At 45.5% G+C, this 16,225-nt stretch overlaps 1 protein-coding gene across 3 annotated transcripts in view; it reads right to left on the bottom strand.

The window, feature by feature from the left end:
• LOC122190293 (cat eye syndrome critical region protein 2) overlaps nucleotides 1-16,225 on the bottom strand; it is a 91,731-nt gene that overhangs the window by 6,717 nt on the left and 68,789 nt on the right. The window contains exons 6-14 of one of the 3 annotated variants that reach the window (XM_042890167.1): nucleotides 15,621-15,670; nucleotides 13,065-13,234; nucleotides 12,265-12,342; nucleotides 7,334-7,490; nucleotides 3,398-3,527; nucleotides 3,069-3,106; nucleotides 2,891-2,982; nucleotides 2,513-2,639; nucleotides 667-1,100 (exon numbers count right to left, since the gene is read on the bottom strand). In XM_042890167.1, coding sequence (XP_042746101.1) covers nucleotides 667-1,100; nucleotides 2,513-2,639; nucleotides 2,891-2,982; nucleotides 3,069-3,106; nucleotides 3,398-3,527; nucleotides 7,334-7,490; nucleotides 12,265-12,342; nucleotides 13,065-13,234; nucleotides 15,621-15,670 — 1,276 coding nt within the window. Of the gene's footprint in view, nucleotides 1-666; nucleotides 1,101-2,512; nucleotides 2,640-2,890; nucleotides 2,983-3,068; nucleotides 3,107-3,397; nucleotides 3,528-7,333; nucleotides 7,491-10,379; nucleotides 10,613-12,264; nucleotides 12,343-13,064; nucleotides 13,235-15,620; nucleotides 15,671-16,225 lie in introns of those variants that run through there. The other 2 variants (XM_042890168.1, XM_042890172.1) reach the window with 2 other exon arrangements.

Below are 16,225 nucleotides of genomic sequence, written 5' to 3'. Positions count from 1 at the left end.
GCAGCCCATAGAACAGGCAGAACAGGTGGTCCTCAGAGAAGAAACATCAGGCTAAAGGGAGGTCACTGCTACAGCCCAGGGTGGCCTTGTGTGTGGTTTTGTTTACAGCCTTTATGAATACTCAAAGCACGAAATGCAGAAGTACGCAGATGGCACAAAGTTACCAGGCATCTGTAAACAATTGAGACAAAAGAAGGCTGGCTTGCTCAGCATCATAAACTGGAGGTTAAAAGAGAAAACGTGACTACTTTACATGCACATGGAGTACCTCTCCAAAGAGAAAATAGAAGTGGGGGAGCTGAGGCTGACCAAGCATATGTGGGTACTTGCTGACATAGAATGTTACAAGACCACTCCTAACTACTGTGGCAGCAATCTGGAAAAGCCTTCAGTTACTGAAGTAGCTACTCTTCTAGCCTCAACATACTGTCTTAACAGTAACTATTTTCTGTCCAGTTTCCTCAACCAACTACATGAAGACCTGGTAAGACTGAACTGCTTCAGGTTAAATTTAAGGGTTAAAACGTTTCAGTTTGAGAAATCACAGCTCTGACCCTCAAATCTCTGTGAAAAGATCCTTGCTGTATTCCACAGAATTTTGTTCTCTTTTCCCTTCCCTGCCTCCACAGGCTTGATCAATAAAAACCATCAGAAACCACCTCTTACCATCTGGCCAGGATGTGGCACAGGGCTGGGCATGCCACCGTACTGCAGCGAGCGGGGGAAACCTCTCCCATTGGAAGGGCCCACTTCTCGAGGAGGCTGCATGGCGTTTCCACTTGGATCCTCTGCAGAGGATGAGGAGAAGGAGGAAGACGAGGAGGAGGAGGAAGAAGCAGGAGCCCTAGAAGTAGCTCGATACGGTGGAGGTTTCCCTCCGTTTTCCAGGCGTTGCTGCCTCTTGCCTGGTCCCTCTGAGTCTCGTGACCGAGTCCAAACATTGCCACCACTGGAGCGGCCAGTCCGCCGGCTCCTCTTCTCCCGCCTCCCGTCTTCTCTGATCCAGAACTCCTCATCTGTGTCTCCATCTTCCCCAGGGAAGTGCTTCATCATTGCTCGGTGGAAACATCTCTCCAAATTGTAAGCCATCTTGGTATATTCTGCCACGAAAAAAATCCAGCAATGTCAGGGACAGAGACTTTTAGAGAAGAACTGTCAAGCAATGCTGGACTTTCCTTATTTCCCAGCCAAATTACCTCCACAAAGTCTTTTGGAGAAAGACTTCCGTTTCTATCTAGCTGACTTTGGTTTATGTTCTTAAACTTGATAAGCAGTGCAGCATCAGATTTGCTCAGTAACCCCACCAGAGGACAGGCACACAGGCATGACAAAGTACCGCTAGCGGCACGGCTTGCACAGTCAGCATTAACCTAACGTCCCAGAATAGTGCCAAGAATTACATTATGACGGATACCACCTCTGCTTGCAGAGATGTGTGACCTGCACAGTTAGCCAGCAGTGCTGAGAGAAGAAATGTTAACTTCCAAAGATATCCGATTATCTTTAGAGGCTTTTCTTGGACTGGTTCAAATCTCTGCTATATGCTACAAGACAGAGAAAAATCAGCAAAGACACTTTCTCCACTTTCAGCTTTTAAAGCATTTGCTGACCACAACAAAAAAGCTATTACAAATATCAGTGTCATAATTGTGTCATTTCCATGGTACAGTTCTGCTCAGGGGGGGCACCTACATTTCATTGGAATGGATAAGAACAAAAAAAGACGTGTGAGAGGTGTCAATGACAAGGGCTTGTAGCAAATAACTTTCCAGTTGTTTCTGTTGAAGTAGCCTAGAAGTTCCTCGGGAAACAAAGCTCTCCTAGTGGCAGCACAGGAAAATGCTTTTACTCAGGGCCCACAGTGACAAGCTAAAGAGCTCGAACTAGTTCCAATTTGAAGACAGTCTGCAGTGATGACCCACCATATGGGAACTGATTTCTTACCTAACCAACATGCAGAATTTTAATTGGCATGGCAATTAAACCCAGAGTTTCCCATTTGTGAACTCATGTTATTCATTCAATAGCCAAGGAAGCTAAACAAAAAGATGTATTTTCCATCCCAAAGTCTCATTTCTCAGATTTCTGCATTACTCTGCAAACATTGAGGACTAACCAGACTCCTCTGCTCTTCAAAGTACATGTTAGATAGTAAGAGACAAAGAAGCACAGAAACACATATGCAGGCACACAAAGGAACAACCTTGCAAAAAAAACCCAAAAAACAAAAAACAAACAAACAAAAACAACCAGATTTTGTATGTTCCATCTTCATTATCTACCAACATATGAGTCCCATTGTGCCAGCCCACAAATTAGCATGACAATTGTGCTAAAAACCCGTCTAATCCCTGGGCTTTATTACTCAGGAGCTCCTACTCTTTCCTTCAGACTCTCAAAAATACCCTGGAAGAAAATAGACATAAATCCAGTTGTGGTGAGTAGGGAAAGGTCAATACTTGTTTGGACTCAGCACTGCAAATAGATGAACTTAGCATCTTACTGCTCTTACCACTGCCTTCACCATTGTACTTAAGACAGTTCCTGAACATGGTCTTCATATCGCCCACAAATTCTTCCTTGGTGCAGTACTGACCTCCATTCAACTTCTTCTCCATGCTAGAGATGTCCATGGGGGCCTGAAATGCAACAAAGCTTCCCTTGAGTTACAGTGAGTGCAGTGGGACTTGCAGTGTTGCATAAATTACAAGCTTCTTCACAGAAAGGCACGCAGAGCAGAGACTCTCATCATGCATTTCCTAGACCCAAAGGAACCCCTGCAATTTGACTTTGAGGATTACACAGCCCACAGAACTTCAAAGCACAAATAAGTAATTGCACCTCAGTCAACAAAGAGCATCAGCCAGGCAAGCTGTGTTGTCTTCCCTACCTTAATGATCTGGTAGTAGTTGGGAGCATATGACTCATCAACAGGTTCCAAGAAAGGCCAAGAATCCTTGTGAGCCTTTACCACATCTAGAACTGGTAGTCACAAAAGACAGGCAATTGTTAGACACACATGCCCAGGGGAGTCATTCAAAGAAGAAAAGTGGGACAGGATGACTAACCTTTATACATGGCTGTGAACTCATCATCCAGTTCAAAGCTGTAATTGAAGAAAAAAAAAAAACCAACAGTGAATACAGACTTAGGACACACAAGGCATTTCCTTTTACCTCATCTTCCCTTCCACACCACACGCAGTGCCATGATGTTGTTAACAGGCTTCATCACAAACGCTCCTCTAGCATGGAACAAATCCAGATGTTTCTCAGCTTATTCCTTGCAGCTCTCCAACCTCATTTCTCCCTCCTCATTTCTGTGAATCATCACACTCCTCCCCTCCCTACAAATGCCCCACTGCACAGGTGTACTACAGGCACAGCTGCATACTCACAGATCCTTGGCCCTTCGTTCTTCCCTGGTAGGGGAACTGGGATCCAAGTGGGAAAGCTCAGGTGGGAGCTCCTTCCCCTGTGCCAGCAGCCAGGCCCGCTCTTCACGAAGCTTCCTCCTCCTGGCTCGTTCTGCAGCAGGAAGGGAAAATGAGCAAAGAAGCCATTCAGCACTACCTGCCAACAGTGTCTTGCAAGGAAAAGTCAGGCAGCTCCTGTGGCTTTCAAGAGCTCCACTGAAATGTTCTTTCAGCAAAGAAGCTGAGGAACTGATAGAATACCATGCACCACAAACACATCTCTTCAGTTTTTGCTGACAATGCCATCAAAAATTTTGGCATGATACTGTGATGCAGATGCTCTCTTAGCCAACCTCCAGAAAAGTTTCTGAAGACGGCGTGGTACAAAGAGAGAAGTTCAAAGCACAGACTGAGGCACAGATCAGTTCAATGGAAAGAGTTGGCTTGTTAAGTTACCATCCTACAGCTGTTCACTGCTACTCCCATGCTGTCAAGAAGGAGCAATTATTCCTCAGCCACATGAACTCAAGGCAGCTGGTTTTGCACTGAGGATGATAAAGAGCAGTGCTGAAGGATGAATGAAGTTCTCCCATCTGGGTAGCAATGAGTAGCTGGGGTCAATAATATTTTCCATCACCAGAGCTAGTTTTGGGAAGATTGTTCAGGTGGGCCTTCACTGCCTGGGCAAGTAAACCACCATGCTGGAAGGCCATTGAGACAGGTTTGGTTTAAGAGGTGAAAGACAGGAAGAGGCAATGCTAGTAATATGATCTGTGGTTTGCAACCAGACAGCTGGCTAACAGACTGTTTCATAATATATAGTTTATGGACTCTTATGAGCCTCATTTCCTTTTTGTTAAAGCAAATCTGAATTCATTTGACTTGCTAAACACCTGCAATTGTATCAACCTTCTGCTTAAGCAGAACTTTCTGCAAAAGTACTCAAGGAGAGATGATACAGAAAAAACACTCCAGAAAACAGGCCACAGCTGGGGCACCTGCTCAGGTGGAAGGGTATAAATATTCTCTCTTACTCCGCCATAAGAAAACTTGAGATGGAGAGCAGGCAGACAAGAAAACTAGAAGTGGGCATCTCCAGAACAGCTCTATCTGTATTTCCTTACAGTCCTTACTCTGACATTAGAGTCACCACTTCCATAGACATTCTGGTGCTAAATATAAAGGTTTACATGTTCTTCCTGTAGCTACTGAGGAAAACGTCCTTCTCCCTGAAAAGAAGTTGACAGTCATAGCTTGTGCCCCATCAAAAAAAAGCAATGGATTTCTCTATTGGGAAGAAACCAGAGATGTCGCAGTAACACACTGACATGACCACCATTAGCATCACTGCAAGTCATGGCTTCACTTCAGGAACAAGTCCTTCATCTTAATGCATATTCTGACAAGATAACAGGTGTTCAGAAATAGCTACAAGGGAGATACTTACAGAGAAATCCACGACCAGATATATCAAAGACTAGTTAAAAAAAAAGTCCATATTTCCCATAACCAGACTGTGGGCTGCTCTGAAGATGAAAGGACAGGACTTGCATCTACGATGTCCTACAGAATCTATCAGCATCTTTTATACTATGTAATGAGAAGAAGTCCAACATCAAACTACAGTTAGCAGAGATTAGCAGAGTCAAGCACAGTTCAATACCGCATGCTTCTTTGGTAAAACTGACATCACTTAGATGGCATTACTATGGATGCCAAAGTGAACAAGCTGAGAAATATGTATGGCAATGACCTGGGCAGCAAAAGGAGAATTTCCTGGCAACAGCAACCAAGAGGTAAGGTCACGTAGATTTTAGAAATCCATCAGTACCTATCAGGGACCCAATACAATAAACTTGACAGGAATTGGTATGTGCTACCCTGATACAGCTCAGGCCCCTGCAGCACAGGAAGATTACACAGCATGTTAAAGGTACAGCTCACCGTAATTGTTGTAATGGTTTGAGATCTACTCATCAAGTATCAAAAGCTAAGTAATGCCCTAAAAAGTACCTCAGACAGCTAGCAAGTCATGTACGTGAGAGGTAACGTTTGAGCAGCATCTGTGAAGAGAACTGGAAAATTCTAACATTCTGTTCTGGTAGAAATCTAGAAAACTGCTTTAACTCAAAGTCAGGAAAGTCCAGATGGGCCCAGCAGGAGGGTCACTAAATGGGGTGTGTGTTGGAGTGAGGGGAAGTGAAATCCCAGACTAGAAAGAGGAAAGCCATCTGAAAACAGGCACAGAGTCCAAAAACGAGAGCCAGGTGAAGTGCTGATGAAGTCTCAAAGAGCACAGACATTCCATTCTGTGTTTCATATCACCCCTCTACAGAAGATCTTGCAAAATCGCTTGGGATTTAACAAAAGAAGGCAAAACACAATAAAATCTTTGTTACTCTCAGTCAGGGGATGTCCAGTTTTAAAAAGTCTGAGCCAAGCAAAACAAATGACTTCATTTTCAAATGACTTTCTGTTCATCATAAGAACTACCACAGTGCTATGCTAATGGAGAGGGTGCTTGACAACAAGGAAAGATGGTTAAGAAGCCAAAGTTTTTCCTGGAAAGCTGCCGTTTCTAGGGATGAAAAACACTGAAGTGATTTAACTGAACAAATGATTTAAATAATCGTTCCAAACAACTTTTGCATCACTTTAGAAGTGGACTTCTCTTGACTCAGCCTAAACTGACTGGGGAAAAAGTTTGAACTAAACTGAAAGAAACTGTTCAAACGAAAATAAAAGTATGCCAGTCAAAGAAAGCACTAATTAATACAAAATGGCTTAAAACAATTTACTGACCAGCCCCATGCCAGTTTTTTGACTGGCTCTGGTACATTCACATCAGATGACACAGTGCTTGTGTTTACCCAAAAACTGACACAGCTTATAAGAAAACAAGCCCAACTCTGAACATTACATTTGTCTTTGCAGATCTTCAGGATCTTCAAGATTAATTTTGTCTATACACGTAAAGAATTACAGCATAAAGAATATGCAATATGCCAAGGTGAAACAGATGTCTGTGGCAGATCAGGAAGCTGGATGACTCTGAATTTAGAGCACCAGATTAGCCAGGACTGGCAACCAGAAATATATGGAAGCCAAGTAAGTAATTGGATTCTCAAAGGGTTAGAAAGTAAGCAGGTAAAAGAAGCTATTCTTAGATAACATCTGGTCTGCTATCAAACATCTGGTAGCAAACTGTTTCATCTTGGAAAGTTTATGGGGTTTGCATGAACTTTTTTTTTCCCTTCCCCTTCTGATTCTTTATCAATTTAAAGACTCACAATACTGATACCATCATGCAGCATGAGAACAGTTTCATGAAGACGTTGTGTTTCCCTAGAGCTTCAACAGCCCAGCCAGTCACTGTGGCAGAGCAGAAAAAAACTGAAGTTATCACTTGCCAGTGCTCAGTTTAGCCTGGTCCTCTCACCTTAAGTTTTCTAGCTGATGAGGTCAGTAGCAACATGAAACTACTATTCTTGCCACTCCCATGTCATCCCCTTCCATTTCGCCCTGAAAGGAGTCCTTTCGTCATGCAGCAGACCAAAAGGACAAATGGCTGTTCAGCAAGAGTAAAGTCAGCTAATCCGGCACACAGAGAAATACATGAGGACCACAGCAGGAAGATGGAAGGAGGAAGCAGAGGAACAATATGAATGGTGGGAGAAAATGAGTATAACTCAAAGGTAGAAGACAAAACTGAAGGGCACATAAGATAACAGTCATCAACACAGAGATGGAGGACAAGGCAAAAAGAAACTACTGTCAGACCAATTTGTCTGAGCCAAGTCCAAGAAAAGACATCTCCATTAGCATGCCTGGCAGGGGAGGAATGCAAATGGTAAATCTTAATTCAAGGCTTTGGTCTCAGCTTCGAAATCTCCCAGCTCTGCTTCACACTGCACGTACCTTCCACTGCTTTGACCTTCTCCTCCATCTCTCTCTTTCTCTCCTCCTTTAGCAGCTGCTCCTGCTCCCTTTTCTGCACCGCTATAAGGATTTGGCGCTCCTCTTCTTCCTCTCTGCGCCTCTGCTTCTCCACTGAACTGAGCACATTTGGGTTTACCTGTGACAGAACAGTGCACAACAAAAATGTAATGCATTGGCTTATTCAGGTCTGAGCAGAGGCAGGTTTACTTTGAGCAAGTACTAGGCACAGTGAACGCTGGAATGACAACAAAAAGATTTGTACACGTGAATTCTCAGATGAAAAGCAACACGTAAAGGAAAGTTGCTTGTCAAGCAATGAAACCCTACCAACCCAAGGAGAAAGGAAGGAGAAGTAATTGGTTAGACAAACTGCTGCTCCATCAGAGATGTATCTTTCGGATTTCCCTTCTGGGCAAAGAATCCTGGCTGTTGATACCTCTATGCAACACCTTCTACTCTTTCCATTAACCGAGTCTCGAGCTGCAAGAACAAGCAGTAAAAACTACTCTGCTGAACCTGGCTCTATCATAAAATACACAGTACTTGGGACAGAAAAAGAGACCAGTATCCAAGGTACTCCTTGTGTTTCAAACTGTATTTCTGTATGCTAATCTCCCCCAAACTAGCTCTTGCTCATTTATTTGGGCAGGTTTTTTTCTACTGAGTCCCCTGGCCAGCATTCTCATTCAAGTACGCCTGGCTCTTTATTGCACTACTTCCTTACCTCCTCACGCCCAGCAGGCTGTAAGGCTGTGTTTGATCCCACTTAAGACTGCACACTTCCCAGACCAGGAATTGCCTGCTCCTATTTCTCCAATAAAGTGCAAAGTATGTATACCACAGTGTGGAATAACCTTTATTGGTTTAATTTAATTAAACGACAAATGAATCAGTCAACCACTCTTTGACTTATGCAAGATCAAGGTAAGTGTGCCTGATAAGCACGGAATGCCTACTAGAAAAGAACAACGTGCATAGTTTTGTTCACCTTCATTTTCAGTGACTAACCAGCAACTATCACTTAGGCAGAAGGCATTTCCTGAGGATTAGCAATCAGCTGGAGTTCCCTGGCTGGTGCTCAGACCATCAACCTCCCCAGGCCTATTATAATCCCCAGAAAAAAATCTGGCACCATGGTTACTATTTTGTTCTTGTTTCATTATCTAGAAGAGAAACCTCCAAGTGTCTTGGTAAATGCCCAGAAAAGTTGTCTGTTTTACCACACATTCATTCCCTCTCTGCCTCTCCTTCTCCTACAGGCTGCTAGTCTACAGTATCCCCATGTAGATCTCCACAATGAGCATCACATGTTATTTCCATGTCCCCAGTAGAAATACATCAAGATAATTATGCTTCTACCACAAGCAGCTACAGAAAGAAGCCTCCAGTATGAGATTCTTCACAATATCAGGACCTTAGCCTGCATTTAGGGGCAGACTGGACAGCACAAACACCTAGTCTGTGCTGATCTTTTTTAGGCAAAACTCACAGCAGGATCTCACCACCAGGGAACTCTGCCTATGTTCTTCTCCTTTTTAGATTTTGCCAGCTATTAGCAATTAACGCTTGCACTAATTTCCTAGGGAAACTGTTCTGTGAACCCCTGCTTGTTTAGGTTAGCCACGTTCTCCTCACTTTCAGTCCAAAGTTAATTTTTCATCCTCTCATTCCATCCAATTATGCCTAATTACGCTCCTCAGTGTTGGCATAAATGTTCCTCTTCTTCAGCCACATTCCAGTGTTTATGGGCTTCCTCAGACACTTGCACAAAACTTCTGTGTTTCTGTACCTAGCTTAAATGTTTCTGCATAAAGCAATCCTTCCAGCTCCCTAATCATTCCTGTTGTATTTCTCAGATGCTTTCACCTCCCCATCAATAAGTAAACACCAGGATGCCCAGTACTGACACTGGTACATCAACTACAAGAGATTAAGAACTTACAGAATTAGGTCCTACATTTTCACTTTCTATTCTTTTCACCTCTTTCTCAACCATTCTACTATCCTATTCTCTACTCATACACTGCACATATCTTTTCAGCTGATCCTGACGGTCTTGAAACAGTTTTCTTCTAAATTTCTTGTCCAATCTTTAAATTATAATAGAAACAAAAAACAAAACAACAACAACAAAAAAAACCTTTGTGTTCTGCAGCCATTAGGAAGAGAAAGAGGAGAGCAGAAACCAGCCACCAGAAGTCAGCACAGTAAAGATTTAATTGAGGATGTGACCATCAGCCTTTGGTTTCTCTAGCCTGTAGACCTAAGCCAGCCTGGCATGCCACGCTGATTTGAGCAGGTGGTACACAGGTAAGACCTCCTCCTCCCCTAGATGCATACAGCATCCATCATTCAATACCTACAGAAACATGAACACAACATCCAAGTAGTAGTGGTGAAACCAGGACCTCTCTGAGCCTGCTGGGTGCATTGAGCACTCTAAGCTGTAAAGGCGCAATACAGAATCCACACCACGTTCCAGATCAACCCACCACAAATGTGGCATTCACACAGCAGGGGGACAATGTCAGGCAAAGCAGACGATGCCATCCTAACAGATCTCATAAGAGAAGGGATGACAAACTCAGTCTAGAAGGTATCTAAGGCTGCAGCAGATGCCCACAGTCACAGCATGTGCTCCCCTGTAGATCTTGCAGTAATAGAGCAGCAGTGGCAATGCTGGGATGGGATCTTTGAGACACTGCAGATGCAGAAATAGCTTGATTTCCAGAGGGACCTACTGCTTGCTGCCCCACTTACACCCATTGGAGCTGACTAGGCTCATATCTCAGAGTTAAAATATATATATATATATATATATATATGAGAAAACAAAGCCAAATAAAATTAGACAAGAGGTCCCAAACTCATACTAGGTGTGACAGACCTACTGGCAAGACAATCATGAGAAACTAACACAAGTTAAGCCTTCTTCTTGAAAGAAAACGTGGAAAAGGGCATTTCTCTTGGCTTAATGCTCAAGTGAAAACAACAACCCACACATCTGTGACCAGGGCATCACCACCTCCTTCCCTCCGCCAGAGAGCACTCCAGGACACAACATTGCTGCCTCCCCCAGACCCCAAAAGGGCAAGTTTTCTATCTTTTCCTTCGCTTTCAGACAGTGGATATCAGACTTCAGGAGGAACCAGAGGCACAGATGCCCCCAGCGCTTTGCCCTTCAAACCCTCTCTGCTCTGATTTCTGCAGCACTGCCCTAATGAGGGTGCTGCTCAGGCAACTCTTTAATGAGGAGCTAATCTGAACCACCTGTTGAGAAACCCCCACAGGATTAGGAGCCTATGGAGCAGTTGTATCTTGGACAAACGTGGCATCCACTTCGTGGAGCTGGGAGGAGGGGGTTACCCCCACAAGGGACCTCAGCTTTTCTCCTCAAAGTTTGCCTGCTGCCCACCCCTTGCTTAGCCAGCAAACCATCAGACATGCTGGCACCTTCCCTCCCTCCCTGCAGCACACACAACTGCCACATCCCTCGTTGTCTGGAGATTCACCACCCTGGTGCTGCCTGGCTCCCTGCTCCCCAGCACGGCAGGAGCTGGGAGGGCCCCCGCTCACTGGAAAACGTTTCACTGGCCCACAGGCAGCAATTAACAACCCTCTGCAGCCGCAGACCTGGAGCACCTGCGGTACTGATTAGCATCATTCAGGCTCCATGTGTTTCCCACTCCCCTTCTCCACTGGGATTTCTGCTGCCTGTGAACAAACACGTGGCCCTGCGTTTCCTGGATGGGGGGCTTTGCAGAGAGCAATGCTGGCCCCAAACTGACCATCACCAGGGTCTTATTTTCCCCTCTGCAGGCTTTTATCTGCAGCATGATGAGAGGCTCTTCCTTCCTTTATGTATTCTAAGTAATCATATTTATTGTGGGGAGCTGTACTTTCTCCTTTGTTTTGCAGGAAACACTGACATACGTGGAATATTCCCTGCCATTCAATTTCCCAGCATTTGATAGCATTCTGGGACAAAACACCAGATAACTGTGCTTTCATTACATCTGCAGTGAGGGATTATGCCACAGCCTGATAGAACCAAGCCACTTTTTTCCTCCAAAGCTAATCCTGTGTTGCTTGACCGATTTCTCTGGGCAGCGGTTGCCAGTTCAAAGACCCCCCATCTCTGCCGCACCGTGCCCCTGGCTGTGCCAACGTGACTGTTGGGAGCTGAATGGTGAACTGAATTGGAAAACTGATCTACGTTAAAAATAACCCCAACCAAAGAAAAAAGGTTATATTTAACTCCAGTCGTTTTCCTGGGTCTGGTTCACTGCACAGACACACAAGCAGCAGTGCCGTGCCATCAACGGGGCGGAGGAGATGAGGGTGAGGAAGCACGGATAGAGCTGCTTGAGCTGGTCTGACAAGCGCTTCTTTAAGCAGCCTAAATTGTGATTTTTGTTTCCATCTGATTCCCCCTAATTCAGCTCTGTGCTGCATCAAGTCCTTGTCTCTCTCCGCACTATCTACACCCTCATGTGTTTGCAGCCTCACGTTTTTCCCTTGGCTGAATTTCTGTCATTTCCCTTTGTAAGCCAGTTCTTCCAGCCCTCTCATCCTTCTTCAACTTTTCTTTGAACTGCCTCGAATGTGCCAGCACTTTCATTGAAGTGGAATTCCCCAGGCTGAGCGCAGATTTCCATATGCAGCTGCACCAGTGTCTGCAGCAAGGCCGGTTACCTCTGCGATCCAGAGGGCAGCACCTCCCTGCTCGCCATAGAAACCCCGAGTGTCAGCCTGCGTTTGACCGGCATTACCACCCATCTTTCTTTCAGCACGAGCACTTTTCAAACGGCTCCTTCCCACTGAATAGCAATGCTGTGGTTTATTTTTTCCCCCAGGAGGCATCTGCTCTCGCCTCCCTCCGTTGTCCTCCCCCTCACACCCCCCCTCACCTCCTGCTTGATTGGTTTGATGGGCTGATGGTCAGACATCCACCTGGGAGAAAACTCTGTCCGCTGTAGACGCTTCTCCTGAAACAGGGTTGAGAATTGAGGGAAAGAAAAAGAGAGTGGAGGAAATTAGGGCACATCAGTGACAGTGGCAGGAGAAACTCTGGGGGAGAGAAGTGACCATGAAATCCCTGTTAGCTTTACAAAGGTAGCAAACACGCTGAACTCAGTCCACGAGTACCATGCTGACTGCAGAGCCTGGTTTACAAAGCCTTCCAGCTGAAGAATCCCACTTCTATTCTGACCCATCTGAAAACATTCCTTTAACGGATGGTACCCATCAGAGTCTGAAGGCTCTGACATACTATTTCAAGCAGACTTAAAGAGGACAGCCAAAGCAGCAACTGCCCCTGCAGTAGAGCCAGCAGAGAAACTGCAGTAAAAGTGAAATCAGAGGCAGTTTGCATAGAAAAGCCAGGCAGTAAATCGCAGCAGTTCAAAGCAGACAGATTCCCTGCTAGCAAGAAAGGGACACAGAACACAGCTGAAGACAGTAACCCCTTCAGCCATCCTACCAATGCTGATGTGCAATCACGAATCAGATCTCTAGCCCTGCCACTTCATCAGGGGGAGTCTTTCTCCCTGCAGATAAGCTAGACAGCCCCTATATCCGGGGCGCTTGCAGTCTGGAGGTGGGAGCAGGATGGGATGATGTCTGCACAGTCAGCTCTCCTTCTGTCAGCAAATGTCCGTGCTCTTGGAAGTGGCCAGACAGAGGTAAACAGGATGTTATGCCTCCTCACCTTCTGTGCAATCATGTTGCAGATCTCCGGCAGGAAGTCTTCACTCAAGAGTTTGTAGAGCTGCCGCTCTCTAAGGGAAGTCCTCTCTCTGAAGCTCTCGGTGACCTGCCTCCATTCCTCTTCCGTCTGGCACAGCAGCCACCATGTCCCACGGCCTGGCCCTTGGGACCCTTCAACAGCATGCAAGAATGTTATCTCCACAGCAGTTACGACTAAGAACTTTTATCCCTTCTCTTCTCCTACTCTCAGGGCTTGGGAAGAGCAAAAGACACTGTTCAGGGTCACTGCTAAGGGAAACATGCTCTAGCAGTGTAAGCACCATCAATGAGCACAAAAAGTCACTGCTGTAGACCCAAAACTCTTGCCCCACTGGAAGTACTTTTGCCTCCCCTAGTAACACTGCAAGTGATGCCAAGACAGGGGAATGACACAGGTGAAGAAGTACTGGTAGCGTGGCACTCTCCAGTTTCAGTTCTGACATACCAGAGGAAAGGATTTAATTTGTTTCTGGTAACGGAGGCTGTCAGCCAGAGCAGGACATAGAGTAATGCAAATGCTTGATTTAGTCTGGCAGCAGAATAAAAACACTGGAAATGAATGTTATTTGAAATAAGCCAACATTTTTTTTATTTTTTTTTTTAGTGCTGCAAACCTTTGCTGCGGTGAATGAAACCTCCCATTCTACCCAAATGAAACGTTTTGTTTGCAGGCACTTGAAAGAACTGAAGAGGAAGTGAAGGACGGGGTTCATCGGGCTGCCAGATGAGGGGGAAGTTGCAGAAGTTCACATCCCATCCCTGCTTGATCCAGCGTCAGATCTGAAGCAGATCTCCCACCGCTCTGAAGCATGTCCCAACTACCAAAACATTCGGGACCGTTCTGCTTTGTGTGAAACATTTGAATATTAATGGTGAAGGAAAGGCTCTCACACAGTGGTTGGAACACCCACCTGGAAAGAGGCAATGCGGTTCCTGCTGCACAAATGTTTACTCAGAGCAGAGAAGCCTCATGGGTTGCAACTTGCATGTTTTTGCCCAAGGATGCTCTCTAGGCAGAGTTGGTGGACTGCTTTTGGGGAGGGGGAGGATTGGCTCAAATCCTTTTGGGCTGAGGAGCTTTCAAGAAAACCCAGGCTAATGACTGGCTACTGGAAAAAAAGCAACAGTTGCCACCCCACCATAAGATGTCATGCAGCTTCTCACTGCATTTTCAAAAGATTAACAATGAAAAAATAAAAATATGCAAAAACCAGAGCCTCTTACTCTCTGAACCTGACCTTGGTCCCTATGTGGTTTTGAACTGTCAGCAGCTCCCATATGCAAGCTATCAATCAGGTTCCCCCAGGAAGGCTGGGGAGCTGTAGCCTCCCCCTGATCCCCTGCCCTTGGTCACACACCTCAACTCCATGGCAGCTCCAGGTCACAGGCCAGCACACAGCTGAACTCACCATCAGCTGCAGCTCACGTTCATGTAACTGGGATGGCAAAGGAGCAACTTCACACTACTTTCCATCACCCTGGCTTTGTGATGCTGTCTCCTTGAGCCAAAGGAGGCAGAGGAGGACTGAAGACTGTAATACCTCAAGCTATTGCAGCCAACCCTACTGGGGCTTACTTGCGTGCTGCCCCCGAGTCTGCCCCCTCTATTTCCCTTCCCTTGCCAGCTGCCTGTGGCCGATTGGCTTCAAAAGCAGCCAGGACCAATGCACTGCTTTGTGCCACCAGAAGATTACTCCACAGCTAAAGTGGCACAATTTGCCAGAAAACAATGATCTGATAAAACCCACAGTGTCTCATGCATGTAGCTTCAGCTCTGTCTCTTGACTCCAGAGCAGCAGCCAGGAAATCTGAGCACAAAAGCAGAAGGGAATGAGGCACGGTAAGACAATGCCACAGTTGCCTTTTATTGTGGTGGAATAGGCAGGCTGAGCCTGTGAGTTATGTGGAAGCCTAGGGATTCTCATGTATGACAAATGAGCACAGGCCCCCTCAGACTCAGTTGCACATGATGTTGCCAACTCTCTTTTTCTGCTTGCCTCACTAACCCTTAGGTAGGTATCTACCAGTCAGCACTTAAGAGCACCGAGCTCAGTCACCAACAGCCCCCAGGAGGGAGAGGTGAGGAGAATCAGGGAGGTCCTCCCCTGTCTTGGCATCACCGACCTCGCTCTCTTCCCAGTACGTGCATGTGGCATGAAAGAAAAAATGTGCTTGTTACAAACAGGGGCTTGCGTTCAGCTCACCCCTGGAGAGGCAAAGGGCCATTCACAGCCCGTTTCCATCAACTTGAGTGAGAAGGTAGGCCCCTAAGGCCTCATGTAACCCAATAAGTTACATCTCTTCATCCCAAGCTAATCCACAATAAGATAGGAAGCAGTCAGGTGCTCAGGCTCCCAGCTGCAAGGCAGCCTGTAACGCTAACCCTCCTTCCAGACTTAGTCAGACCACTGACAGACAGACTCTCCCTTTCCCAAGAAAGGCATCTCCACAGGCTTTGATAATTTAAAAGCTGTGTTAGCTGATCATATCAACTGCGACCCCACAAAAATCTCTTTACCATTTCTTATCTGAGTCTCACGGATTAGCAAGTTCTCTTCTGCCTTCTCCCTACCAAAAAGAAAGAGAAGGAGTTATACAATAAATGCATTACTTCACATCACTGAAACACTGCTTCTGAAGAGAAGAATGAGGTTGCAGCAGTGATTCAGTGCAGAGAAAACCATGGAAAAAAACCTACTCTTTTTAAATACATATGTTTATGGACACACACATACATATCTACACATATATACATTTATCACAGCTTTGAAAAATTTGAAGAAGTGAGGGATGCAGGGCAGTATTTCAATACTCAAGGGAAGTACCCCAAAATGTGCACGAACTCAAGTGGCTAAGATTTTGGCTTCAAGCACTGCGCAGTGAGTCAATGTACTCCTTATCAAGACCATATCCCCTAACACTGCACAGAGGAACTGCATTAGAACTGAGGCAGCTGGAAGAGCGATACCCAGTGTTTCACCAAGCTTGGCTTCCAGCTCAGTCAGAATTTTCTTTGGAAAGTGATCAAAGCATCCACCAAGCCTGAGCTTGCTTCACTTCAGAGATGCACTGAAATTATGGTTGCATGACATATACATACTTACCAGAGGAACCCCAGAAGCA

Source organism: Lagopus leucura, unplaced genomic scaffold, assembly GCF_019238085.1.
Source record: "Lagopus leucura isolate 7727_CA_CO unplaced genomic scaffold, USGS_WTPT01 Super-Scaffold_100159, whole genome shotgun sequence".
Classification (NCBI taxonomy): Eukaryota; Metazoa; Chordata; class Aves; order Galliformes; family Phasianidae; genus Lagopus; species Lagopus leucura.
The sequence above is the reverse complement of the archived record's forward strand: the minus strand, read 5'-3'. Positions and strand labels throughout refer to the sequence as shown.